At 43.0% G+C, this 27,397-nt stretch overlaps 2 protein-coding genes and 1 long non-coding RNA gene across 3 annotated transcripts; 2 read left to right on the plus strand and 1 right to left on the minus strand.

Moving 5' to 3' along the window:
• Window positions 1-593: 593 nt before the first annotated feature.
• LOC127477120 (uncharacterized) lies at window positions 594-11,385 on the plus strand. The gene is made up of 4 exons (XR_007906851.1): window positions 594-3,126; window positions 6,979-8,092; window positions 9,366-9,427; window positions 10,577-11,385. It is a non-coding gene; the product is annotated as an uncharacterized LOC127477120 (long non-coding RNA).
• On the minus strand, window positions 4,760-11,673 carry TMEM254 (transmembrane protein 254). Its single transcript, XM_051801022.1, has 4 exons — window positions 11,517-11,673; window positions 9,933-10,036; window positions 8,671-8,730; window positions 4,760-6,297 (listed from the first exon to the last, which is right to left on the minus strand). The coding sequence occupies exons 1-4, from the start codon at window positions 11,610-11,612 to the stop codon at window positions 6,177-6,179; spliced, it is 381 nt and encodes a 126-aa protein (XP_051656982.1). The 5' UTR covers window positions 11,613-11,673; the 3' UTR covers window positions 4,760-6,176.
• An 834-nt stretch (window positions 11,674-12,507) lies between these two features.
• Window positions 12,508-26,153, plus strand: LOC127476576 (uncharacterized). The gene is made up of 5 exons (XM_051799595.1): window positions 12,508-12,893; window positions 14,065-14,179; window positions 22,446-22,497; window positions 23,589-23,977; window positions 24,066-26,153. Exons 1-5 carry the CDS (start codon window positions 12,508-12,510, stop codon window positions 25,005-25,007), a joined length of 1,884 nt encoding a protein of 627 aa, XP_051655555.1. The 3' UTR covers window positions 25,008-26,153.
• The last annotated feature ends 1,244 nt before the right edge of the window (window positions 26,154-27,397 follow it).

A 27,397-nucleotide genomic window follows, 5' to 3' on the forward strand; every position in this document is an offset into this window, starting at 1 on the left:
ATGTTCCTGGGCAATGTGTAGAGTCTGGGAGCAGAGGTGCCTTGGGCTGGGCTTGTGTGGGTGAGTGAAGTCTGTGATGTCTGGTGAACTGGGCCTCGGGGATACTTACAGTAAGTATCATGAACTTTGGTAAACCAGTTCCTCAATTTCAGGGTGCAGCAGACCACCAGCTAAAATGCATGTACTTATCTTCAGTGGAAGAAGATGCTTTCACCCAGGTAATTCCACCAGTGCTAAGCTTCTTAGCTTTGGGAGCTGCCCTATGCTTTCACAGTTTGCCAGAGGCACAGCATGACTTCTTCCAAGGACTGATGCAAACAAGGTGTACCTTTAATTGAAACAAAATCTCTTCCCACACTGATTCCTTAATTTCTTCAGCCAGGTCCTGTTAGCTCTGGATTAACATCTAAAGCTCTGCCAGTACGTTTGTGCAGCATCAGGAGCATTTCATCTCCCCATGCAGGTGGCATGTCCTCACAAGCAGCAACTTGCCTTCTAGAACACTGCTTATGGAAGATCCAGAAACATGTGTTAGATCTTCCCATCCTAAAATGCAGTAAGTGCATTTGAGGTGTTAGTATTGAACTTTTGCTAGACCCAAACCTAGGCATGTGGTTTAGTGACTGGAAAAGGAAACTGCAAGACTGTGAGGTTGGGCTGTAATTCCTGCCAGTCATTTATTTGATGGCCTTGGTTCTCCTGTCACCTTCTTTGCTGTTTGTTTAAAAGCAGTCTGCCATGTATGGGATATTGAAGTTTGCAGAGTTTCCTTCTATTACAAACCTTTGCTTTCATATGCTTCCAACTTTTTGCTACATCTCAATCGAGGGGGAATCCTTCTGAATGCTGTACCCCCCTGAGCGGGTGAATTTCCCGTGGTTCAAAAGCACTTATTTATTTTAAATAAAGCTACAGCAAAAATTGGTGGCTGTGGTTGGAAAATATTCTAACAAAATATGAATGTTTTGAAGTATGTCAACAGTGATCAACAGGGTCCCTAAGCCTGTACAGCTTTTCAGTCTGAAGAAAGGAAGAGTCCTTAAGGGGCAGAGCTGGATCAATCACACCTGAATGCATCCACCAAAAGGATACAAGGGGCTTGCCCTGTGCTGTTGATGTCTGAAAACTCTTCTAAATGCAGGTATTCTGGTTTACTTGTTTGTGGGGGGATTTTTGCAACTATGAAAAAACCCCTTTTTTTTCACACTTTTGAAATTTTGGAGAAGAATGTGGTTTTCCTTCTGATAAGAGGTCTGGAGAGTCTTTAGAAGGACATTTTATCTTGTATGGTTCTAGACTGGGTAAATTGGCTCCCTGTGTATTCCCTCAAGAGGCACCTAAGTGGTTTTTCTTTGTGAAATGGTCTCAAAGAACACTGATAAATGATACAATGATGTTCCTTATACCTCTTTTCCTTCTCTCCTCTCCTTCTTCCCAGTCATGCATGTGCTGTTTGGACTTGCAGAGGCTTTGTAAAGTCTAGTAGAGTATGTGAATTGTGCCATATTATTACTTCTCTTCTGAGGAGCAACAGTAAAGGAAATGTTGAGGGATTTTTTTGTTTCTTTTGCTTTCAACAAATGATGGTAATTCCTTGAGCTGTTCATGCAGGTCTTGCATACAGGCACCAGTCTGAATAAACATCTTGCTTACAAGGTCAATTGAATGTATAGGCTGTTGGCCATACAGCAAAAGTTTTCATTAAGTCCTCAAATGAGTGGAGTCACTAAAAAATCTCTAGAAATATCTCTTTATTTTGTATGTGAATATCACCTACTGGGAGGCTGGGGAATAATTTTTATTTGTACGAAAAAATTTCTTTTGATCACCAATGCAGGTCAAGCTTGTAATGAACAAGTAAAAAAGCAAAGCATTTTTTAACTGGGTAGCCTTGTAAATAATGAAGTGAGACTGACAGCCTTGTTAACGAGGGCTCATATACAGCAGTACTGTAATTAAAAAATGGAAATTGATGTTCCCCTCTCTTTATTCAAACATGCAGTATAAACAGAGAAGGAACCTACAGTTCAGATTCATTCATGGAAGCATTGCTGCATTGGTTAATTTTTTCTTTCTAAAGTTCATTTGCCTGGAAACCTTAAAATCAGTGAGCTAACAGTTGCTTTCCATAACTTTCCTCTAAAATCTATTGTATTTCTGTGGAAGGTTTGCAACTCTGACCCCCATCCCCTACCATCAAAGACATTGCCTATAGTGGTCAAATTTACTGCAGACTCTATGACAGTGACCATGGAGGCCCTTCCCTCAGCTTTAACTGGGCTCTGTTGCTCTTCAGGAGCCCAGTGCCTGGCCCCAGAGGAAATTAAATGTCCTTAACTAACCAACACTTGGGTATTTCCAAAGGCTGGGTCATTTGACTCCTGTTGTGTTTAGAAAAGTCTAGGTCAGCATGGAATAGAGGCAAAGCAAGATAACATATTGTGATTCTGAGAAAGATTCCATCAGTCCCTCACAAAAATGAGCTACAGCCCTGAAGGCTTTGGAAATAGTTCTTGAAAACAGGTGGGAAACCTCCTACTGTCTCTCTTCAGACTCAGCAAAGTTTCTGAGCTGATGCTGCCTATCCTGATCCAGATTCTCCTCAACAGAGCTTGATTTGAGCAGTGATTTGCCAAACATGCCGATCCGGATTACCTGCCTTACTTTAAGGAGTACATTACACTCATTTCCATATGTTCCCATATATTATGACTTAAGGGTGAAAAAGGACCTGGGTAGTTTCTTTGTGTTTTCTTCTTCAACAAAGCTACCAAGAAATCACAGCAGAAAAGTACTGTTTTAAGTGATGTGGTTATTTGTGACTTGTATGAAAAAAATTCTTTTGACCACCAATGCAGGTCAAATAAATAATGACCTTTTTTCTTATATATGTCTAGAAAAAACAGGCATGATTGTTTTAAATCTTTTTGGCATCTACTTTACATTATTAGTATAATGCATACCCGGTCTTGCACACAGACTTTCATAGCAAGAGTTGTTTTGTTGTTTTTTTTTTCTTGTTGCCAATTTGAAATGGATGTCTAAACAGTATTTATTTCCCTTTAGTGATGCCAACAGCCTAGCTGGCAGAAATACCCATTCTGAAAAACCTTCTGAAGCCCTTCTGTAAGTTTCCTTTCAGTGGGAAGTAATATTTTGAAATATTTTGTTAAGTACTTACGTTTGCAAGTGTTTTCTTTTGGCAAGCAGGGCGGGCTGGGTGTTGGTGTGGGTGGTCTGACACTCAGCCCAGCCTTTGGGAACACACTTCTGTTGCTCTGCCCCTCTGTTGTGGAAAGGGCATTTTGATTACAGTGGAAAGAGTTGCTCCATGTGATTAAGAGTAATCCTTTGTTGCTGCTATTAGGATAGCCTGGAGCTTAGCTTACACCTGGTGTAACCAGCACCGTTTTTCCAAAGAGCCCATCGTAGCCAGGCACGTTATGTCTCTCTGAGCTGTGGCAGGTGCTGACTCAATTCGTGCTTCTGCTGATTCTTTTTAACTAAAAAATTTTGTGAGGTGTTACGGTGTGTTTATCTTACTGTGATGCTAGAAACACTACAAACACCTATTCAGAAATGGTATCTCAATATTATTTTGAATCTTGTCATTCTGTGGGTTTCTTCCTTTTCCTCAAGGCCAGTCAGCATTGCTTATCCCCAGCTGCTCAGACATTCAGCTGGGGAATCTCGTCTTGGAACCTGAAAAACAGGCCTCTGGTCTGCTTAGGGCTCTGGGACAGAGAGTGAGAGTAAACACTGCTTGGTTTTGTTTGGTTTATTTTTTTACACAAGTGTGAAAACTGAACTGCTGCCAAGCAAGGGTTGGGAAGAGAAAGTGTCTGAAGGGTAGATAAATATCTAGTAGTTCTATTTCTAAAAAGTTTGATAAGCAATGCCCAAAAACCTCCATGCAGAAAGCTGCTGAAATCTGTCATGCTAAACAAAAATCCCAGAGAAGCTTAAAAAAAATGCTGCTGAAGTCAGCGTCTGGTTAAAACTTGTTCTAACTTGGACATACTTTTTAACCAAGGCAGTTATAAAATTTTTCTACTACAGCTTCCTTGGGCTCCACTGAAGAAGCTTTTGCCATTGCCACTCTCAAAGGAAGCCCTGCTAATTAAGTTGAGTCTAACAGCACGTAGACAACTTCTCAGAGCTGTGATTTACCTGCAGCCATTCCAGAGCCCAGGTGGAAGTGCTGGGAAGGTCAGCATGACAAGTGCTTGGTGTGCAGGCTGGTGGTGGGAGAGGAAGGTAGTGGAGTAGTTCTGACCTTATTTACAGCCTCACTGATGGAAAGTGAATAGTGGGAAACAAGAACAGACAAAAATACCTCTTGAGAAGAAAGAAGTATTTTGCCATTTTTCTTAAGTCTTGAACTTCCCCTCAGCATTATTGTTACACCTTTACCATTGTACAGGAACAATATCATGAAAATGCTAAACCAAAGTTACTTCTTTTATCCCTTCATATTCTTAAGTTAAGGCTCATTAAGAGTCAATTAGAATTCATCTTGAAACAAAGAATATTATACCAATACCGCTTTTAGTGCCATGGAAACTTTTTTTTGGTAGGGATAAGCCCCATCAACACCTTGCCCTGTTAGAAATGCTGGACTGGGGTGGGACTTACTCTGTAAAGCATAGAGCCAGCTGATCCTGTATGTTCCAGGTGTGGATACTGATATTTGCAGGTATAGAAATTATGTATTTAGTATAGGCATTTATTGCTAGGATAAATTAAAAAGAAAAACAACTTCTTCACTTTTTTTAAATCTTTATTGGGTCAGAGACTATGATAACAAGTTACACAGTAAAATGCAGCTCAGGCTTTTGACACTCCTGTTGGATTTCTAGGCACTAAACACGAGTTTCTACTTCTCTACAAAATGTTAACCAGTTTACCATTAAACAAGAAAAAAATCCCTGAAACAAACCACCATTTCAAACCCTTCAGCTCTTCATGCTTTCAGTATGCACTGAAAGCAAAAACTTTATGTACCTGTGCTTGAATAAGACTTCTTCATCAGAAGTGTTAGTCTGTAGGTACTGCACAAGGCACAAGGTTATTTGTTACTGCCTTGTGGAGCTCTTGGTTAGAGCAAGAACAACCTATTCTTATCCTTTTTTCCAGAACAGCAGCACAACAAGTGGCATGGTAAAACTTCTCCGACACCAGTTAATACTTTAAATAGTTATTACTTTTAAAAGTGCTAAACCTAGACAGGCTAAATTCTTGTTCAAATATCCAAAAGTAAAAGATAGTATGATAAAAGATTCACTACACATACAGGAAATACTCTGAGGGTGCTTAAGATGATCTCCCAACAATAGATTTCATAACACCAGCACCTAGGAAACAGTGGTATATGTTTATTCACTACACTTAATTTCATTCAGAAATATAAACTTTTCAGCTGGATTTTGGAATGATAATTTTTTTCCTTAGATAATAAATTTCTTCTCAAAAAAGCTGCCCTCCAAGCTACTTTATATTGTAATAGCTCATAGTTTAAAATCTTCATTCAAAAGATGAGGTCATGCTGCATGAATTTTAAGGCACATGTATTAAACCAAGTTAAAATGGTTTATGTATCCAAGCTCACTGCACCTCAGCCTGAGCTGAGACTTGGTCTTTTTGATGTGCTTGCAGCAATATAGTGGTCTGTCCTTTGTGGAATAAAATAAGTTGACAAAACAAAGTACAAAGACTGGGCTTTCACAACAGCAACGCCAGTACTGTAGAGGAAATATAGTAAACTTAAATCCTATTGCAAAACAGGTGCAAGTTGCCTTGTAGCTTCAATTAGCTGTAGAAGAAAAATCCTCCTCATGGAAAGGTAATTTATCAACCACTACTACCAGCTGTCAGTGACAGAGTATACAGCCTGTGTCACAAACTGCAGAGAAGCAACTTTTGCCTTATTGCATAATAAATAGGATTAAACTTTGGCAGTGCCAAGACTGAAGGGCTGAATTTCTACTTATCTATCCACAGGGGCCTGTGAATTTTAATTGTTTTGCTTAGTATGAGGAGAGTTGCTTGGGTAGAAGGGCACTGCATCATGCAGCAGGAATGTAAATTAGATAATTACAGCACCTAGACATGTAAGTGAGGATCTTTTCTGAAAAATGAGGATGAAGAATGTGAGAAGTGACGTCTTCCACTGTCTTCTAGTACTGCTTCTTGGCTGAAGGTTTGTAAGCCACCAGAAGACCAAAGGAAGCATACCCAAAAAAAAGGGTCTGAACGAACCATTGGAACTGAACTGATGGGTCAGTGATTCCTTTAGATCTGCAACATTAACAAAAGCAGAAAATGGGTCAAAAAACTTATGTTCCTGCAGACTAGACTGTGATACTCACAAAATGAGGTCAGATATCTCTACCCATCCTGGATATTCAGACTTGATTAGAACATTTCAACTTAGCATCATTAATTCCAATCTACTGAGACTTGTTTCCTGTGCTAACTAAACATACCAGTTCCTGTGACTTTAGTGGATTTTAAGCTACCTACAGAAAAAACTTCTTTCAGACATTTCATCCTTATAATTTCCTCAACAATATACAAATTGCAATCTCAGTGTATGCTATTTGAAATTACTTATCCTATAACAAATCCTATAAGAAACTGGAGTAGCTTAATCCTAATCTTAATACACAAGTCTGAATATAATTTCTTGTTGACTGTAGTCATTTAACTAATACACAGTAATTAAATATATATTTGCTTATTAATAAAACAATTACTACATAATAAATAAGTCAGTTAATACATACTACTGTATACAAGCAGGGCAGAGACCTGACAAATACTGTGCAATGCAGGATGGAGAAGCACTCTTATCTAAATTTGTGGCTAGAAAAATACAGGTAACAGGGCTGAAGACACCTGACTTAATTTATGAAGTAGAAGTTTTCCTATGTTAGTTAGTTTTAAGTTAACATGTATGAATTTTTTTGTCTTTTACAGAAAATGTCACTTTTTTCTCCACTTCATTGTTCTTGGGAAATACTACTACTGAAAGGAACACGTACAAATATAACAACAAAACCAAAGGATTTCACATTTCTAGTAAACAAACACATCAAGCATAGCTGTGCTCCAGCTCACCAGCTTACAGGGAGGCTCCCTCTACTGACCTTGTCCAGAACAGTTCAGCTGTCCATAGTACCAGAGCATCACACACACAAAATGATTGTCTAGCAAGTGTTAGCACAACATTTCTAGATGTTCATTCTTAAATTGTCTTACCAGATGTGAAAAACTTTTTTGTTTAGAATCACAGCTGCAGTGTTCCCAAATGAATGCAAAAACTGGAGAACTAAGGCTTAAGGAATTTACCTGTTTCTACAAAGCGAGCTTACTTGAATAGACCACATGCAGCAATACAGGCCAACAGCCAATGACAGTACTACTGTTGATTAACAAATTTGTATCTCCTTCCTCACTAGTTTTCCCTTCTGCCTCCTTTGTGATGTTGCCAAGTAGACATTACTTTTACATCAGTAAAAATGAATGGTGTTTGATGCTCACAGAAGTACAACTGCTGGTCATGTACAGCAGGGTGCCAGAAGAGACAATGATGGGCAGGCCATCTGTGCTCCTTCTTTCTTATGGGCTTTAACACTACTCTGTAAAACTTCATTAGTTAAACTAATTACAATACCCTGATGTGGTATGTTCACTGGTAGTCAAGTGTCCTCATACTTAAAAGAGTCACCTTAAGGCTTTATACCCATCTATCTGCAGAACTAGACTTTTAACTTCAAAGCTACATAACTTAAAACCAGAGCCTCATAAAAAAAATATTACTAACTCTCATTCTGAAGGTGGAAATCATTAATCCATATTCTACTATCTTGAGAACCACCTTAAACAGCGTTCTGTGAAACAAAATCCCTTTGCTTCCAAGAGCCATTACTGGAGAAGCCTGGGAGAGACAGCTGTGAACTGAACCACATGAAGTGGAAAACCACCATTTTTATGATGGCAAACAGACATTTTGCCTGCATTCTTCTGAAGTACTACAAACAAAATTCAAATGATCAGAAGGACCACGTGTTTGGACAGCACACCTTTCCAGGTAAATTGTTACCCTATTGTAAGAATTAGTTGGCCTTGCTTGTATAGTCTGATTGTTCCAAGTACTTTATCCCACAAACCTGCAGATACAAGTAGATCTTAAATAGTCCCAAATGGAAGTGTCCAATTGTATTCTTACAATATAGATGCAATTGTTAAAGTGTGTAATTAGCAGTATTGAAATTCTGATGAGGTAAGATCTGATAAAGTTGTAACACCCGAAGTTATCAGACTATTCCTACACTATCTATTGTTCCCTCTGCTCCCTGAGGAGCAGTGGTACCCCATGAACAGGGAGCTCAGAGGCAGACAGACAAGCTCTGGCAAACCTTGCTGCTGCCAGTTCTGCAAGTTGCCACCCCTTGGTTTTGCCTCCCTGTACAAAAGTAACCACTAGAAGAATCTGCAGTAACCAGTTGTGGAGGTCAGCAAACTATCACTGCAGCCAGAATTTTATCAGTATGCTCTGAATTCATACTGCTGCTGAGAACCACCAAAATCAGTCTATAGCTTCTGTCACTTGTACCAAAGATCCTTTTCAGAGAACCTATGTTGGAATCAAAGGAGGGAACAACTTACTGGCATAACTTAATACCGTAGAGGGCTTCTACTATGTGAATCAACCAGGATACCCAGAACCTAATGGAAAGAAAACATGTTTTATTTTGTTGAAAATGAGGGAAAAGATGGTTGTATCCAAGATGCATTATGCAGAGAATATAAACCTGGAAGCATAGAAGTGACATCTTACTTTAACGTAGAAAGGGAGGGGTATTTTTTATCTTAGAAAAAAATATGTGTGCACTTAAAAGAAACTCAAGTCCACTCAGAAAATCAGAGGAACTGTAGCTCATGTAATATCCCTCAACCTGCTATTTCAAGTATCCACTGCAGGCTTCCAAAACTTTCAGCACTTAGATTAAGCCAAAAAGACAAATGCTTAGTGAAAGCAGTACAAGTTAATCTTAGCTAAGCATGCAAAATCTATCCTTTTACTTACATGAGTATTTTTAGTGGTCCTAAGGAGCTACTTCAGTTTTTATAGATTTAGTTCTATGAAAACAACTGTGTGTATAGATTCAGAATATATAATATGACTCGATGAGTCAAACTCGGTCTACCAATTTTCACATGGAAACTTTTAAAAATAAAAAGTTACACAGGATATTCAGTTAAGCTCAATTCAATACATTGCTAAAGCAAAGATGAAGGTTTATCTTCTACATGATGCATGGTAAAAGAAGTGAGAAAGCCCTGCTGATTTGTCTTTACAGGAAGTCAGCAAGTGACAGACCTGCTCACAAGGAAATATTTTCCAGCTCTTATGTTAATTAAGGTAACGAAACCTAAGTTTTGTAACCCAGCAAAACTCAACGCTATGCAGTTTGTCCAGCAGGTTATTTCTCATGGGGACAGGATCAGGATAAGTGAGTATGAGGGTAGAAAATGTTCTTTAATTCAAGCTGGAAAAGAAGAATCCTAAAGAAAGAACTGGACTACTCAAGTAACAACTTGAGAAAAGAACCACTTTTAGGACGTGGTACAAATATAACTTTACAAATGGACAAACAACTGTTGTAAAAAGTAGTATCTTAACATTTTTTCCCTTTCTTGCTATAACATCACCGATGCCAAATTCTAAGCTGAATTTTTAAACTTTCATACTGGTCTTAGCCTATGTAGTCTTCTACATACTTTTTATCCCACATCCTTAATTATAATGAGCTTGAAAGGAGAGCTCTTTAAATCTAATTAACGATTGGGTTACAGGAAAGCTTGTTAACACAGACTAAGCACAAGAGACAGAGACAGGCAAAATAATACAGTCAAATATAACTTACATGTAGCATACCCACTTGTGGTGGTGTTCCACTAAATAATTAAGGAAGGTACCAAATATTCCCAAATAACTATAAGGTATAGTCGAAGGCCAAAGTGTTACCCACTAAAAAAAAAAAAAAAAATTTAGTTAGCTTACTTCAAAATAGAATTACTATCAATTTAACCTTTAATGAGCTTTCTTTTTGCTCTCCCCACCCCCTATGTCCATCAAACGTGGTTTAGGGCTTATTTATTCATAGTATTTAAACTCTTTCATTCCATTAACCTTGTCCAAGATCCATATTCTTCAACAAGGCAACTGGCCTTTGAAAGCACACTTACTTAAAAAGATTCAAACTATGAAATTTCTTTCTCTTGACATACAAGATGCCAAGGGATAAGCTTAAGGTTGCTGTCTGGGTACCAAGAGTGCGTCTGGACATTAAGTGGCATTTCAGTTGTAAGCTCATTACCCATTAGACATGGCAGCTGCAAAAAACACATTGTCTCTGTCCTGAAGAAGACAATTTGAGGAAACTGACCTGAAGAATTCAAACAATGACTAAACTGTTTAGTGGGAATAACTACCTAAAACTAGGGGATCAGTCTTTCTTCTTTCGTCCCTTAAAAAAGAAAATGCCAGATTTTCTTCTGTTTTGAACAGGGTGCAGAAGATGACTGCTGTCCCAAGACCCATGGTTTGCTTCCAGGTTTCTTTCCTGTCGCTGAGCTGTGTGCAGTGTTTGCCATTGTCCAGCTGCCTTTTACCAAGCCGTGGAGGAGAAGCAGGCGGTCAGGGAGCTGTGCCCTGCAGAGTCCACTGCGGATGTAAGGTGAACGCCAGGCTAGACCAAGGTTCACACTCTGGTATCAATGCTCCACTTTCTAACTACACTTAAACGTAGCTATGCCAAGGACGTGGCAAGATGATGCATTTAAACAGGGAATTTGCTTAAAGCGCATTCTGTTTCTTGAAACAGTCCAAAAGCTGTTCGGTGAGCTGCCTGGCCCACCTTGACCATCATTTTTTCAGCGGTGGTTCTTAGGTTTAGAAAACCCAAATAGAAGGAAAACATGTGAAAGGATGACTTTGATAAACTTGTCAGATATATCAAAACTGCCGTTAATATCCCTGCTCCAGCAATCCGACTTAGCTTAGTTGATGTCTGGTTTCAGAGACTCGCCAATTTTCCAACCACGCCGTCAGTTCGTACAGTCTGCAAATGCACTTTACGGACTGACGTGCCCCAGGGCTGTCCCGACCGAGCTGTGCCGATCCTCGGCGCGGTCACTTTTGGGAACGCCGGACCCCTCTCCCAGGGCACCGGCACCGCCAACCGCGCCCGGGATGTGGCCCCACCGCCGCAGCCAAGCCTCCCAGTCCCACTGCTTTCCCCCTCTGGGCTCCCTCCATGGCTCCCTCCAGCCTCCTCACTGCCTGGCCTGGCCAAAGTAGGACGCTTAGTTTCCTTTTTCTGCCGGCTTCTTTTCAGGAAGAGCCCTTCCCGCGGACACCGGCACGGCGCAGGGAGCCTGTCCCACGCACCGCGCGGCTTCCGACCGACGGCCCGCCCGCCCCGCTCGCTCCCCCCCCCGCTCCTTACGCCGAGGACGACCATGCCGAAGATGATGGCGACCATCCATATGAGGCGGGAGCGCTGGAAGTGGCAGCTGCCATCGCGTCCCCGCTCCGCCGCCATCGCTCGGTGCGTGCTCTGCCCCCGGCGCGGCCCCCGCGCTAAGGCCGCCGAGGGCGGGGCGGGGCCGGGCCGGGCCACCGCGGGCCGGGGGGGGCGGCCTCGTCCACCCCCGTTCGGGGAGGGGAGGAGGGACACGGTCCCTGCCGGGGGGGCCGCGGGTTCGGGGCTCGGCACCGCCATGTGCCAAGTGCCACACTTTGGGTACAATAGCCCCCTGCAGCGCTACAGGCTGGGGGCAGAGTGGCTCGAAAGTGGCCCAGTGGAGAAGGACCTGGGGGTGCTGGTCGACAGTGGCTGGATATGATCCAGCAGTGTGCCCAGGTGGCCAAGAAGGCATCCTGGCTTATATCAGGAACAGTGTGGCCAGCAGTACCAGGGCTGTGATTGTCCCCCTGTCCCACTGTTGAGTCCACATCTTGACTGCTATGTCCAGTTCTGGGCCCCTCACTGCAAGAAAAACACTGAGGTGCTGGAGTAAGTCCAGAGAGGGGAAATGAAGCTGGTGGAGGGTCTGGAACACAAGTCATGTAAAGAGCAGCTGAGGGAGCTGAGGTTGTTCAGCTTGGAGGAGACTCAGAGGTGACCTTAACTCTCCCTACAACTACCTGAAAGGAGGTTGTTGCCAGGTGGGGATCGGTCAGCCTCTTCTCCCAGGCAACAAGTTACAGGACAAGAGGACACAGTCTTAAGCTGCACCAGGAGAGGTTTAGGGTGATTAGACATTGGAACGGGCTGCCCAGGGAGATACTGGAGTCCAGCCCTGGAAGTTGAAGGAAAGACCAGACACAGTACTGAGTGCCATGGCCTAGTTGACATAGTGGTGTTCGGTCATAGGTTGGACATGATGATCTCAAGAGGTCTTTTCCAACCCAAGTGATTCTGTGCCGAACGCGGTATGGAACAGCACAGAAGCTGGAGAGAGCTTTCCAGCTTGACGCTTTGCCGCTTCACCGCAGCGCTCCGCTTAGGGGTGGAGGAAAAAGCAGGAAATGCAGGAAACGGGACAACCTCAGCAGGTGCGGCCCGAGATGCACCCGCTGGTGCGGGGCACCCCGCAGGGACCGGGCCGCCCTCTCGTGGCACCGGGAGCGACCGGCACCGGGCGGGATCGGGAGGTGCCTCCCGCGGGAGTCCGCGGGCCCGGGAGGGCGAGGGATTGTCCCTGGGGCGAGGGCACAGTGTCCCGGGGCTGTCCCTGCGACAAGGGCACGGTGTCCCCGCCGCAGCCCACCCGGGGGTCACAAACTGCAGCAGCGCTCGCTACGGGGCTAAAATAAACAGGTGTTGCCCTTCTACAACACTGAGCAGTTCAGTCATTATTTGGAACAGTACATAATACCTTTTTGAAAACTACCAATTCAGATTATATTAAATCCAGCATTTTCTACTCTATGCCCTTTTGGGACACTGGACTTGGAGATGAACTTGTCCAGAGAAGTCACCAGGACCTTGGGAAAGGTTCCCACGGGTAGAACTGTTGGTGGATGGGATGAGGGTTCATGCTTTCTTTTGAAGTTTGCTACCTTTTTGCTTGACAGTGACTTTGACAGTGTAGAGACATGTTGACTATGCTGTTCCCTCTCCTCGCCTGAAGCTAAACACCTGCTCTTTTAACTATGTGTTAATGACGTGCCTGTAAAGCTGTTCCCTGCAACAGCTAATGCAGCATGTCCTGACACATCCCCAGCATGAATCCTGTGTTTCAGAAAATGGTCACTATAGAAGGGTTAGTTTTGTTCTGTCCTGAGACTGTGCTGTTTCCCTGTCTCTATTTCATTCCAGGCTGTTCCTTCCCAGAGCACCGTACAGGGGTTTTCTTGTTTGTTTGTTTGTTTGTTTTTCTGGAGTGTTTTTTGGAGATTATAAGGGGGTTTGGTAAGAAATTCCTGCAGTGGTAAAACTGTTCCTGGGAGCCCATCTACAAAACTCAGTGAGGTTGGCTATGTGGAATTCCACCTGCTTAATAAATTTCCCTGGTTTGCTTTGCTGATGCAGGAGAGCAGAGTGTGTGGCCCCACTTACATCTTAGTATCTGGCAGAAATTTCTAAAATTCTATTATTTTTTTATATTTTTTTTTGTTCCTCTTTAGAACATTCTACACAGACTTCTGCCTGCCTGTAATTCCATGTCCAAAGGTTGTGCTGAGATCCTGAGATGGGCCGAGCTTTGTGGTAGAAGTGCCTCGGAGTGCCCCACACAAGGAGAACCCACCTTGCCGCGCACCAAACACCTCATCTAAGGAAGTAAGGCAAGTGTGCGAGAATGAAATCCAAAAGCAACTCAGTTGGCGAAGGGATGGATGTGCTGCTGCGCGGAGGTGACTGGAGAGGGCAGTCAATACACAGGAAAGATACAGGCTGTCAGCAACTGTGATATCGTGGGCGGAGGAGGGGGAGCTGGCCTCCTCTTCCTCCTCTGTTGCCAAAAATAATTGATTTATCTTTTATTAAGCGATATTCTTCCTGGGCTGGAAGAATGGTCACAAAACAGCTCCATGTGTGACAGCAGCCCCCACTCGCTGCCAGTGACACAGGCAGCTCCACCAGCCCTGGGCACGGACTTGAAAGTGAAATAGTTCATGAAGACAACCCCCTGCTCAGACCTTTTGTGGGGGTGGACTTCTGGAAGTTACATTTCAAATCCAGGACAATGGCTTTGACCTGACTTTTTTAAAAAGGCTCTTTCTTTTGACAAATATATGAGTCTTCAGAGTATTTAAGAAGCTGCATAGAGCTCCAGTTTTAAAAATTTAAAGCCAGAAGTCCTGTTGCATCAACTGGTCTGGCCAGCACAGGCCATTCAATTTTATCTTGTTTCTCTGAATTGACCTCAGTGAGTGACTTGCTTTTACTTAAAGCATACTTTTCAAGGGACATTTTATCTTACTTTGAAGGTGACAAAAGACAGAAAATCCACTGCTTTCAATGATTATTCTTTCTTGTGTTTCTTAGGTTAGATGTACCTAACAACTACTTTTGAGGGATTAATTTTCCAGAGTAGCTGAAAAGCTTGCTGTTTCATATTTTGCAAATATTTGCATTTCTGCCCTCATATTTTGGACAGACCAGCTATCTTTGTGGCTTCAACACTGGAAATCTTGTTTGTCAGTGAATTGCTTTTATTGGCAAGTATCATCTAAACTGGAAACTACAAATCCCAAACACTGTTACGTGAATTATTGAAAAAAATGCAGAACAAATTCACTTTGCCAAGTTTACAGGAAGTAAAACTGTTTTACCACAACTTCGGAGATTTCTACTTTGGTTTCCTTTCCTTTTCTCTTAATCAGTGCCAGAAAGTGACTGAATGAAGCCCTGGCATCCTGTTATGAATTGGCAGCATGCTACACACCAAAATATCACCTGAGCACAGACAGTGGGAAGCTCTGGCCGTGCTTACTAGAAGCCAGATTTAGATTAATAGTTTGGAACAGACATGTCAGTTGTGACAGGATAACCACAGCTCCATGTTCTTTCTCAGGCCTTTCCTGTGCTAGAGAACATGCAGATATTGGTAGCTATCAATTGGCACAGCTGCCATCATGGTGACAGAGCTCTGTAAGCATTTGAAGAAGATGAGCTATCCTAGCTTTGCCTGGCTTCAGGCTGCACAGATTGCTAAACTGAGTCTATTTTGACAGTAGTCAAGGCCATAGAAAAGAGGGAAAGCATAATCTTAAAAACAAGCTTGAAAGGAAAAAAGCATATTCCCTCATAATTTCATACAAACATTTTTCTTTCATTTGCATCACTTGGTTTAGATTTCAAATTAGTTTGGTATTAAATCCATGAGTACTTATTAAGAATCTAAGATTAAAAGACATGTTTGCTACAAGATCAGCAGATAAGGTTACTAACCATATGATACCATGAGAATGGGACATGTGATCCTCTTTGACATTTCAAAGACAGCTACATTAATTTTTAAAAATGTTTTTTTCACTGAAGCTCTGTCCATAGGGTCCTGAGGTCTCCATGGTGACTGGGTGTGTACACTGAGGTGGGTTAGTTCTGCTGAAAACAATCGAATGGACCTGTGTATTCTTTCTGCCTAATCCCTGAGAAACAGCTACCTCATTTCCTATGATGTGTATATCAATAGATCACTCTCTTCAATTTTCAAATACTAAAGTTTCTGCTGCACCTAGTGGTGGAGAAAACTTGTTCCCTCTTCGGTTTAGAAGCATTTGCTATCTCTAACTTAGAGATATTGACTATCTCACTTTCATTGGGAAGTACAAAGGGTATTTGCCAGGTAGTCTGCCTCTTTTGTTTGGTGTTCCTGGTAGATGCCAGAGACGAGATAGAGACATGTTAGCTCTTCCCTGTCTTTTAAAATTCCTTAAAATAAAGGGGGAGGGAGGATTAGTCAAATTCAGACCAAATTTTAGGGTGTGAGTCATTGTACTGGAGTCAGTGAGGTGACTTCTTTAAACAGCAACTTTCTTTATAGGTAAGGATTAAGGGACTGGGCTTTTTTAGGAAGTTACTTGAAAATGAACTGCAGCCAGTTTTAAACTGGATTTGAAGCTGGTATAAAAGAGATGAGATGCATTCAGTTACCTAAGTTACCTAAGGACATGGAATTATCAACAGGGCTTTTTATTATCAGGGTTAAATGACAAAATACTATAATGAAACTAATGCAAGTAATGTCTGATTCCTAATGTAACTAGTTAACATGGCTGTTCCTCTATAATTTTTAATTTTTAATGGGGACTTAAAATTGTATCACCTTAATCTTTTAGTTCTAAGACCAGAGAAGCTAAGGAAAAGTATGGTCTTTAAAAGTATTTCATGTTGCAGTTTGACAGGCATTACACCTTTGAGTTAATGGTCGAGATGCAAAAAAAAATGTGAAGTGTAATGAGATGTGCATTAGAAGAAACAATGTAGTGTGGTAATTCTGCTTCTTCTTGTAGTGAATAGTCTTTGCAACATGGAAGTATGTGTCCTTCTCATTTGTAGTTGGATTCCTTGGATGTTTGATAAAACTAGTTCTCTTCTAACACACTTATTACATAATTGTAAGCATAATTCAAGCACTGGAAATTGTCAGCTATAAAGGTTCCAGACAAATACTTTATTCTTTGTAAGGACTAAGAACTAGGTAACACTTACAAAGGTATGAATTTCTCATTGATTTTACTACAAATCCAGTCTGTACATTTTAGAGGCAAATTTTTGTCAGAGTTCCATATGCTCATCCTAAAAATATCACTGTAGCAGTTTTTTTGTTATTAAAATGGAAGAGAAAGGTGAAACAGCTGCTTTTGTCATTACAAGCTTTGGCCAATGTTGTATTAATAAGCCTTTGTAAATAGACAGCCAAGACTCACAAGTTTGAAGTCTGGGTTGCACAGAGATCTTCAGTTTTGGGCAGCTGTGCACTTTACAGTTCTGTATTTGTTTTTACCAATATCTGCTGGAAGTCAGTAACTCGAGTCCTACTGGACTATCTGGGAGATGAGAAGCAATAGGACTGACAAGGGAGGTTAGAGAAATAGTTCTTTGAACAGGGAGGAGAAGACTCCAGACAACTTGTCTCCAGTCCTAGCAGACTAGCCTTAAGGCCAAATTCACTCATCTTTAGGCAACTAGTTATCATAATCAGGTTCAGCAAGCCATGATGTTGTGGTTTGTTGTATTTCTATGGTATCATGTGGGTGCTTGTATTCTGTCAGCACAAGAAAAAGATAGTCCTTTTCCTAAAATGTCTGCAGTTCAGAGATCTGATCCTCTCAGAGTCCACAAGTGTTTCTGGAGCTGATCAGTCATTGAGTATATGGTGACAGACACTTTCTTACAAAGGAAGGGAGACAGGGAAGGAGATGGCAGAGATCATGAGGAAAAGTATTACCATAAAGTAACATAGACTGTGAACCTGACTCTACTGGGCATGAAATACTGCTACATTTAAATGAAATCATATTTATCTCAGTGGTGCTGGAGCAAGAAACAACTTGCCAGACTTAACTGAACTCAGTAATCCTCTGGAGGCCTAGGCTAGATATCTGGAGGATATTTTATACACTATTTTATGTTTCTTGAGGCAGAATTTTAGTGGCCACAGGTTTTCTACTGCATGAGTTCCTGTGTGGCTTTCCTACTCTGTGCTCAAAGAGGTCAAGAATACTCATAATCTGTTCATTAGGCTTATTAAAAATAGAAATCCTACTCCAGGCTGTTCCTGCACTGGTGTGGACTTTGCTCTGCTAATTTGCCCTTCCCTGTGGTCATCCTAATCCTTCATAGGCTCAGGCTCAGCCTGTCCAAACTCCAGATCAGTGCTCTGTGTGGCTGTGTGAGGCGGGTCTGTCTCACAGAACAGAGGTGTCCCTCCACCAGAGTAGGAGACATTGTATTGCATGAGACTGGGGGCACATCACTACCTTCCCAGCTATCTTACTTCCATCTCCTAAGACTTTTTTTCCACTGCCTAGAAAAAAATGACTAGTGTTGAGCACCACCAGGCTACCACTTAATAAAGACAAAATGTTTGCAAATACTTTGGCTTCAGTTTTACCTGGGGTCTTATTTTCTTTAAAAATTAAGGCAGCCTTCTCTTTGAAAGGGATGACAATTTCTTTCAGGATTGTCACAGGACTAAAAAAACTCACCAGTAGGCAGCATAGTGACAGTACAAATAAGGAACTACTCTCAGGTTTCACAATAGATTACCATTACAACTCAAAAATGAGATCTTGGAGTTTGACAGATAATTCTATGAGAATGCAAGCTCAGTGAGCGTCAAAAAGACAAAGCAAGTGTTAGGAGCTAATAGGAAAGCAAAGGAAAAAAACCTGCACCTTATCTTCATAATAGTTAAAGCACCATGATTCCTTTCCATCTTAAATTCTGGCAGTCATTCTATCTTCTTGTCTCAGGAAGGACACTGTACCACTGGAAAAAGCTCTGAAAAGGGCAATGTGAATGATCAAAGGCATGGAGCAGTTACCATAGGGTGAGTAATCATGGACCAGCTACCACAAGTAAGATGGGAAAGAGGTGGTTGAATGTAGAAAGTGATGGGGTTTGGCTAAAAAATGGGCAGTGTGAACTGCTGGAGTCAGTGAAAGTCACTCACATCTTGTGTGGGAGGCAGTGAGCACAAATGATTTTAGCAGGTTACATGTTCAGAACACATAAAGGTAAGCATTGTTTCATGTAAACCATGGTTAAGTCCTAGTTAGAGGATGATTAGGAAGCTAAAATTTTACATACGTTCAGAAAAAGACTGAATAAATTCACAAAACAGAGACTCTCATCCATGTCAGGAAATCTCTGGGGCCAAAATGACCAAGGTCATCATCATAATTACTAAGTAAAAGTACCACTACGTCACTTACTGAACTGGTTATAGATCCTAGACTGGCATCTATTTTTGGTTATCACTGAAGAGTTAAATATCAGGCTAGTAGACATTTAGTCTTAGCAAGTATGACCCTTTTTTACCACTTCTCTGGATTTTAGATAATTACAATCAGTTCAATGGATTATTTTAAGAGTTAAATTAAGAAACACTTAAGTGTGAGACTATTCCAAGTTATGTGAAACTAGTCTAATGCCTTTTTCACCTTGAAATCTACAGATTTTAGTGGGAACTAAGTCAGAGCAAGACTGGTAGGTCTCAAAAGTGAATGGTGTTTTCAGCAATATTGTTTTCCTCCACCCTGAAGTGTTAGAAACAACATTCATTTCACATAGGGGAAAAGGCTAGAGCAATGCTTTGACATAATAAAGATGTTTACTGTAAGGGAAAGCTCAGTGCAGGTGATAGCTCTCTCAAGAGCCAGTTTTGAACTGGGGAATGAATTCTCTTGGAAAGCAAAGATTATCATAAATTTCACCCTCTTTTTGCTCAAGGTCCAAAATATGCCTCTACCCTGCTTTTCCTGATGACATATCATGGAAGTGTGCCTGTCTGTACATTGAATTGTTTTTCAAAACAAGAGAGGCTGCTGTAAATGCCCCTTTCCCCAAAGAGCAGGTGAGAACACAACATCACTTGTCTGCTCATGTTCTCTGGAGGGTTCCTGGACACATCTGGCCGTGACAGTACTGAGCATAGGGTGAAATCTTTGTGGATGAGAACCCATGTTGCTTTGCTGAATTCTACCATTTTCCATTTGAACATGAAATCTCTTTGCAGTTCTCCGGGGTTGTTTTGTAGCATTTTTATTTCAGTAAGAGCTGCTTTTTACTGCCAAGCCCATAATTAAAGCAGTGGTAAGTAATGGGCTGCAAAAGGTGTACCAAAAGATAATTGAAGATGCACTGCAGAGCATGAGCATCCTTTTTATGAGGTGTTAATGTCTGAAGACCAAGTAGTGAAATTGATTTTGCCTCCTTCAGGATGAAAGTTCTGCTCAAACATCAATAGCACTGTACTGCCCTAGAAAACGTTTGATGTAGGAATTTCCTAAAGGGTGTTTGTCCTAAGACTCCCCAGGCAGGCGCCTGTGACAGCCCATGCTGCACTGGGTAATTCGGCATCCCATTCATGCTAGCAGGATTTTGGGGTCACCTTTGCAACTCCTAACTCAAGAAGGGCTGCTCTGGAGGGAGACAAGTGAGGTTCTCCCAATGCCCTGGATTAAATAGATGCAACCCTTTTTTTTTGAGAACCATTTTAAAGAGCACTGTGACTAGTCATTGTCTAACAATGATGTTGTCTCTCCCAAATGCACTTTACACACATATCTTCCATTTCTGTTCTATTTTGAGTATATCCCACATGTGATTTGGACTCCTCTGTAGATGTACTTATACCACAACTGGCATAAAGGAACCTTGACAGAGTGGGTTTCCACACTTGGACTCTACTTCAATCTATAGCAAAATGCCATGGATTTTTGTGGAATTCTGAAGACAATCTATGAACTAAAGAGACACTGGTTTTGTTAAGCATGCTGCTTTGGGTATACCTATTTCTTTCCCCACACTCATCCCATTCCCATATTTGTGAAATGAATCAAAAATAGGTGGCAGAATACTATTTTTCCAATAGAGTTTAGAGAGGAGATGCAAGAGCTCACAAACAGTTGTTTTGATTATCACTGACATGCAGCAGCACAACGATGCCAAGGGAACTCGGGCAGCAAGAGCTGGTCCGTGTTGTTGCCTGGATTAGTGTTTGTGGCAGAAATTAGCTCTTGTGTTAGGCCAAGTCCATAGGTCTCAGCAGAAGAGGGTCGAGAGGAGGGGGAGGAAAAGATTGCTATCTTCTTTCCTGGAATGCCACTTAATAACAAAACTCGCAATCTCTCAATTAGCATTGCAAAGAAAATCTTTGAAAATGATGGGTGCAAAGAGGCTGCCTGGCAGAATGCCTGAAACAATAACTCCGGGAAGTGTGAACTGCTCTCCATAGCTAGAGGATGTTAACAAAAGCCTAGTCTATTTGACCCGAGCTAATAGTCGTGGACAGTCACTGTTAGCAAGCAGTGCAAGTCGGTACAAGTCTCTGCTGGCTCCTTCTTATCTCTTCTGCACTGGTTGTGTCTATAAGGTGTGTATGTGTGAGTGGGAGGAGATGATTTCCCTGTTCTTTTGAGATCGGTATTGCAGGCTGCCTGCAGGGGCAGTTTTATGTTGTAGTTATCTCCATGACATGATGTTCTCTGCTGTGAAAATTAAAAATCCAGAAAGAAAACTGAAGATATTTTTTCTAGTTTTCCTTGTGGCCAGACTGAATGAGTGAAGTATCTTTGTACCCTGGAAATACCCTTGGTATCCTTGATCCAGTTTATCAGGCACCCCATGGACAGAATTGCAGAGAGATGGAAAAGTCATATGCAATTCCATACTTTATTGTGCCAATTCAAATTGAGGCTCCCCCATTCTCTCTTACCCTCTGCTCCTCCATCCCATGCTGGTGCTTGCCAAAAACTACACTGACCAAAAAGAAAACCGTTGTCTTTTTTTTTTTTTTCTTTATGCAATGGGCAGCTCTGTGAGCTCTTGGCTCATTTCTAGGCAAATGTACACTGAAGATGGTATGTGCAGGATTGTGTGCAAAGCCATGTGGAGGCTTAAAGATAGGTAGAGTTGAACTCTGCATGCTCAGAAAAAGAAGCAATAGCTGAAGTTGGCTTTGCTGTAGAGAAGACTGTCAAAAAAACTATGCCTCCAAGCTTTATGTCTGCTCGTTGTGTCTGAGCCTTTGTCTACACATGTCTCTCAATAATAAAAGTGAAATAAAGCCAAAGGACTAGTAGCACATCTTGACTCTACCTACAGCTGCTGAACCACTTTGTCACCCGACACTTTTCTCCTTTCTCCCACATAACAATGCTCACTTAAATACAAATTTTACCTTCTATATGGACAGGAAAAACTCCAAACTATCCTGGAGCTCTGGAGGAGAAAAGAAATCTTGTGGGATGTATCTGTGCTATGACAGTTCAGGCTTATGGGGATACTATGGTAGAAGAAAGGGGAGAAGTACTGAGAAATTGCTTCAAGCTGTTGTTTCCAGATGTTTTGGACTACTTGGTGCTATCATCCCTCTGGAATTCTCACTGTCTTCACATGCACTTCTGCTTGAAAATATTATTAAGGTAAAGTGATTTCTGAGGGCATTTACCTTGCCTTATGGATAGAGTTGCTAAAGGAATCCAGTCTCTGAAGTACTAGATTGACAGGGGCTGACTGTCATCCCTGTCTGGAAGGTCATTAATTTTTTGTTGTGAAGCACTGCAGTGGTGTGGGTAATGTTAAAACCCTTGTGCAGCTCAACCCAAAGTGGCTGCATGGATGGTGGATACACTGGTCCCTGCAGAACGCAAACAGTATGTAACAGCTCACAGACTTTGTCCCTGTACCCTTTAGCTTCAGAGCAAGCTGGACAAGGTCCCAAATCTGAAAAATGAATGGGGACATGGTGAGATGAAAAACATATGAAGTAATGATGCTGCTGTTCTTGAACACCTTCAGTGATAGCCATTAATGGCCTCATTTGACAAATTATTACACTGACTGATTTGCTGCTGTTCTGACATCTAATCCTTTGCAGCGTTGCAACTGTTGCTCCCTGTAAGTCCTTTATGTCACTCTTGGCTCTCTTAAACAATATTTCTGGACTCTCTTTTAGATTAATATGTCCGTCATGATTTCACCTTGGGCTGATAGCACAGACCTTGCTTGTTCTGTACCTGACTTGGATGAGCAGAGCTGTCTAGAGAGAAAAAAAAAGCTGCCATAGGAAAGGAAAACCTTGTGCTGAGCTCTTCAGCATGCACTTGGGAAGGAGCCTGCTCCATCTCCCCTGGGTGATCCCCGAGTGTGCTGGGGGAGGGCTTTGTCCTTTATTGTGAACAGCGGGTGTTAATGCAATGTCTAGTAAAGCCACCAGCATTTTATTTACTGCAGTTAAGTCGATGAGAAATGTCCCATGGATGGAAATAGGAGCAGGGTAACCAAACGGGGAAGACAAGGACTTGTCACCCGGGTGTAGTAAGAGCTGGGATGGTTTCCCGTTGGGAGAAGGGCAGTGTGGAGGCCTCCCTGCATCTGGAGGAGTACTGGGTTTCCAGCAGAGCCCCGGGCCCGCGGTACAGAGAGAAGGGGAAAGGGGAGCACTCTTAGAGTGCTTAGAGAGCTGAAGCAAAGGTGAAAGATTCTTTCATTGAATTATCCACTCTCCATTTGAATTAAAAAAAGGTGGAGAGGCTGATGGTGACAGCGGGGGCTTCGCTGGGAGACGCTTTGGCTCCTTGTATGGGGCGAGCCCTTATTATGTGTATTTTGGTGATGGGGTGACAATGGAGGTGTGGGAGACGGCTCTGAGTCACCCGCGGAGCCCCGGCGGCTCCGGCTCTTTGGCGGGGCCGGGCCGGGTGGGTGGGGGTCGCTCAGGGCGGAGGTGAAGGGCTCATAAGGCGCGGAGCGGCCAGAGGCGCCCCACCGCCCGCACTCCTCGGCCCCATGGAGCTCGCCAGCCTGACCCCCGCCAGCCCCGGACTTGGCGGTGAGCAGCCCTGGGGCGCGCAGAGCAGGCGGGCGGGCGGCCGTGGGCTTGGTGGCGGTGTTGGTGGTGGTGTTGGTGGCTGTGTTTGTGTCGGTGTCGTTGGTGTTGGTGCCTGTGTTTGTGTCGGTGTCGGTGGCTGTGCCGGGGCCGTTGGGGCAGAGATCCGCCGCCCGGCCCCGCTGACCGCCTCTCCCCGCTGTCTCCCCCAGGAGAGCCCCGGGCGCGCCCCGCCGGTCCCGGCGCGGGGCGAGAGGGAGGCCGGCGCAAGAGAACCACGTTCAGCAAGGCACAGCTGGAGCTGCTGGTCCGCGCCTTCGAGAAGGAGCCATACCCCGGCATCGCCCTGCGGGAGCAGCTCTCCGACCTCACTGAGATCCCCGAGTCCCGGATCCAGGTGAGAGGGGCGGGCCGGGAGGACGGGCGGGCGGGCAGCGGGGTGGCTTCCCGGTGGTCCGGGCACTTAGTCTCTGCCGGTCCCGCAGGTGTGGTTCCAGAACAGGAGAGCCCGGCAGCTGAACCACAAGAAGAGCGAAGCCGCCGCCTACCCCAGGCCGGGCAAGGCAAAGCCGGCTCGGTGCGGCGGCCAAGAGCGGCCACGGGCGCCGCAGGGTCCTGGAGCGGAGCGGAGCCTCCTGTGCCCGCAGCCAGGCCTGCCAGGAGGGAGCCAGAACTACTGCGGACAGCCGCCGTCTTACTCGGGACAGCCGTACTCAAGGCTCGACACGCATTTCAGGAGCTTGGATAACACTTTTGGAGCTCAGGGTCAGACCTCAGCTCACTTCGGTTTGGACTGTGTGGGAAAAGGGGTCCCACTAGGTGCGGAAAGCATGGGGAGTCCCCCTCAGTTCTCGCTCCCTGTGCAGCAGGCACAGGACTATCCGCACCTGAAGAAATCTTTCCCTGAAAACTACTACTCAGATGCGGATGTTTTCCAGATTTGTCTAGAAGATCACCAGTACCTGGCAGCTAAAGAGAACGTGTACAGGAGGCCTCTCTTTAACTACATCAGTGCTAACCAGGGCCTGGGTGTTGAGAACTATTCATGTATCAAGTCAAACACTTCTCCCTTTGCAAAGGGCTTCGCTTTCAGTTATGATGAAGGGGAACCTAAGCTTGAGCCAGAGCAGATGAGACACAGTTCGCCTCTGTTTGAGGCTAGTAATGCTTGTCCTCCTTTGATACTTCCAAAACATGAAGGGGGGTATCAAGGGACATTTGCCACTCCAGCCACATCATATGGGCAGCAGGTGCTGGAGACAGTAAATGACTACGACTCTCATTGGCTGGGGATGAGAAATGAAATTTTGGGAACAGGGTTAGATTCACTGTTTGAGAATGAGCAAAATGCAGAGCAAGATGAGCAAAAAAGTTTCCTTTTTGCTTTTGGTGGCCAGAGTTCAACCTGTCATTTGAGTCACACATGAAACTGGCATGCTTGCCTGATGAAGAATTAATGTGATTTTTTTGTTCAATTGGCAGTGTTGTCCTAAGTGACTAGAGGTTTTGCAGGTCTAAGTGTGGAGTGCTTGCTCTGAGTTTTGTGCCCTGTCTGGAAGGGAAAGAAAGCTAAGCCATATTTGTAAGGGCTACAGGGGAATAAACTGCCAAATGTGTCCCATCCCAGGGGAACTGTCACCAAGCTGCTTGCAGTATTCCTGCACGTTTGGTTATTGGCAGCCTCATGTTAACTTGCATGCACAGACTGATCTTCACAAGTATGTCAGTACTGAAGATTTTTCTGTGTTCAGACTGTGCTGGATTAATTCTGCCAGGAGGATTGGGACTATGGTGTTGCTTTTGTGGCCTTACTGCACTGAGTTTTGTTTCTATTCTGGTCATAATTCACTTACTTTAACTTAAGAAATCTGTAGAAAACAGACATTTATAGCTTTTAGTGGAGAAAGCATTAACACGAGAAGGGAACAAGCATGGGAAAAACAGCACTGGTGGTGGCAGGGGATGGCTCACTGGGTGTGTCTGCATTTTAGGTGTGCTCCTGATAGAGAACACAGATGTTTTTCCTGGATACTTAATGTGTAGTGTTTTCATTTAAAAATGACCACACGTGTAGCCTTTTAAAGGGCAATATTTTTGTGACTTCCTTTTGTATAATTTGTTTGCAGGTTGTATTCTTTTTTTTTTGGTTGTTTTCAAATTGTAATTTTCTATTTGCCAAATGAAGGTTTTCTGCCTTCATGAACTTGTAGAATTGCACTCAGAGAAGAGAAAAAAAAATTAATTTCATCTTTGCATTTGCACATTGAGCCTGTTTTTAGAACTCTCAAGATCCATGGCTGTCTGGAAGAGCACTGTAATCATGGAAGTGTTCTTCACATGTGTCTCGGGAGACTGCCATGGTTACATGTTAAAGCAATGTCAGACCTACAATGCTGAAAACTCTACGGGTAAATCCTTTTTTGTGTTTAAAATGTGGCTCTTTTATATTTGAAGTATGCCTAGATCTAAATACATATGTTATTAACTTAATTACTTTGTTTATAGAACAAAAGAAACAATGAAAATAAAACTTAACCACAGACCATTATTTTATTAATAAAGTTGATATCCCTGAAGAACCTGTCTAAGGAGATGTGTATACAAGAAGTCCAGAAAATTAGGTCTGACTTTTGTCAGTAGTTTTTAGCTGTGCCTGTAACTTTTCTGCCTTGACCTGAAGGAATGTGGCACACTCGTGTATCACAAAAGAACCATGGCTTCAGACAATAGCTGCAAGGCACAAGAAATTGCATCTGAGAGCAAAGGCTAAAGAGGTGTTTATATTTATGATTGTATATATGACTCCTTTAGTTAACTTCTTGAAAAAAAATTTCATTCAGACTCATTTCTTTATTTACATATACCCTCTCCCTCATAAGACCTTCTTAATGAGAAGGCACAGACAGAAAAGTAGTAATTTTACCCATGAAAAAGACAAGAAAGTGGTGCTCAAAACTGTGTAGCAAAACAGCCTTACTTCATGAAGGGTGAGGTAAAGAGGAAGAGAAAAAAGCACATCTGAAAGAATAAGGCTGGGATTTGGTTCCTCTCTGGGGTCAGTGGGCACCTGGCAGGTAGCACAGGGTCTTCCCATGGTATCCTCCCTGCTGATCTCAATGTGTGGTAACCAGCACCCTCTTATCTCATGGGGTCTCAGGCAAGGAATGGGAAGGTCACTGTTACAGGTCTCAGGTGAGGCTGGTCCCTGCAGTGCATCCAGCTGTTTCCCTGTCACTCTGTAGGCATCCTATTCTGTCAAAGCTGCACTGAGGCAGCTGTGGTAGGTGTTTGGTGTTGAGCTGTCAATCCTGGCTGCTCTAATAATACTGGGTATTCCATTATAACCCCTTCATCTGGTATTCACCTTCCCTTATTAGCAAACCCACATTTCTACCGCTGAAGTCAAACACACTCTGAACACTTCCTGTGAGCAAGTACTACAACAAAAAAAATCATTTTTCATCACAGAGCTACCTACTGCTCAGAGTAGAGCTCTTCTGTAAACTACTGGTTTTCTTTATTTTGTTACAAGTTGCTTTTAGCACACCTACCCAGCATATATTTCACAAAGAAGTAAAAACTGTGCAGAGTCATTGGATGCTATACTCTTGTGATGTTCCTGTATACTTTCTCTCCTTGCTGTGAGGTAGAGAATGCCAGAACAGAAATTATATGCTTATTCAACACATAGGAGGCACTGTCACAACAATGGTATCAGTACCTTCCCCTGGACTTGCATGCCAACAGCATCTCTGCTGTCATGTTAGTATGTGATGCTAAGGAAGAGGTGGAGCAGGAACCAGGTGTGTTCAGTATT

Source organism: Manacus candei, unplaced genomic scaffold, assembly GCF_025592945.1.
Source record: "Manacus candei isolate 608988 ecotype Guabito, Panama unplaced genomic scaffold, ASM2559294v1 h1tg000050l, whole genome shotgun sequence".
Lineage (NCBI taxonomy): Eukaryota > Metazoa > Chordata > Aves > Passeriformes > Pipridae > Manacus > Manacus candei.

Excerpts from the sequence above, each read along its gene's own strand:
- TMEM254 (XM_051801022.1), bottom strand. The coding sequence starts at position 11,612 with ATGGCGGCGGAGCGGGGACGCGATGGCAGCTGCCACTTCCAGCGCTCC. Across the intron at positions 10,037-11,516 it reads TCGGCATGGTCGTCCTCGGC|TGGGTAACACTTTGGCCTTC; the intron begins GTAAGGAGCGGG and ends TTTTTTTTTTAG. Across the intron at positions 8,731-9,932 it reads CACAAGTGGGTATGCTACAT|GTTCTGGGTATCCTGGTTGA; the intron begins GTAAGTTATATT and ends TCTTTCCATTAG.
- LOC127476576 (XM_051799595.1), top strand. The coding sequence starts at position 12,508 with ATGGAACAGCACAGAAGCTGGAGAGAGCTTTCCAGCTTGACGCTTTGC. Across the intron at positions 22,498-23,588 it reads GAAAAATGAATGGGGACATG|CAGCCCTGGGGCGCGCAGAG; the intron begins GTGAGATGAAAA and ends CTTGGCGGTGAG. Across the intron at positions 23,978-24,065 it reads TCCCCGAGTCCCGGATCCAG|GTGTGGTTCCAGAACAGGAG; the intron begins GTGAGAGGGGCG and ends CCGGTCCCGCAG.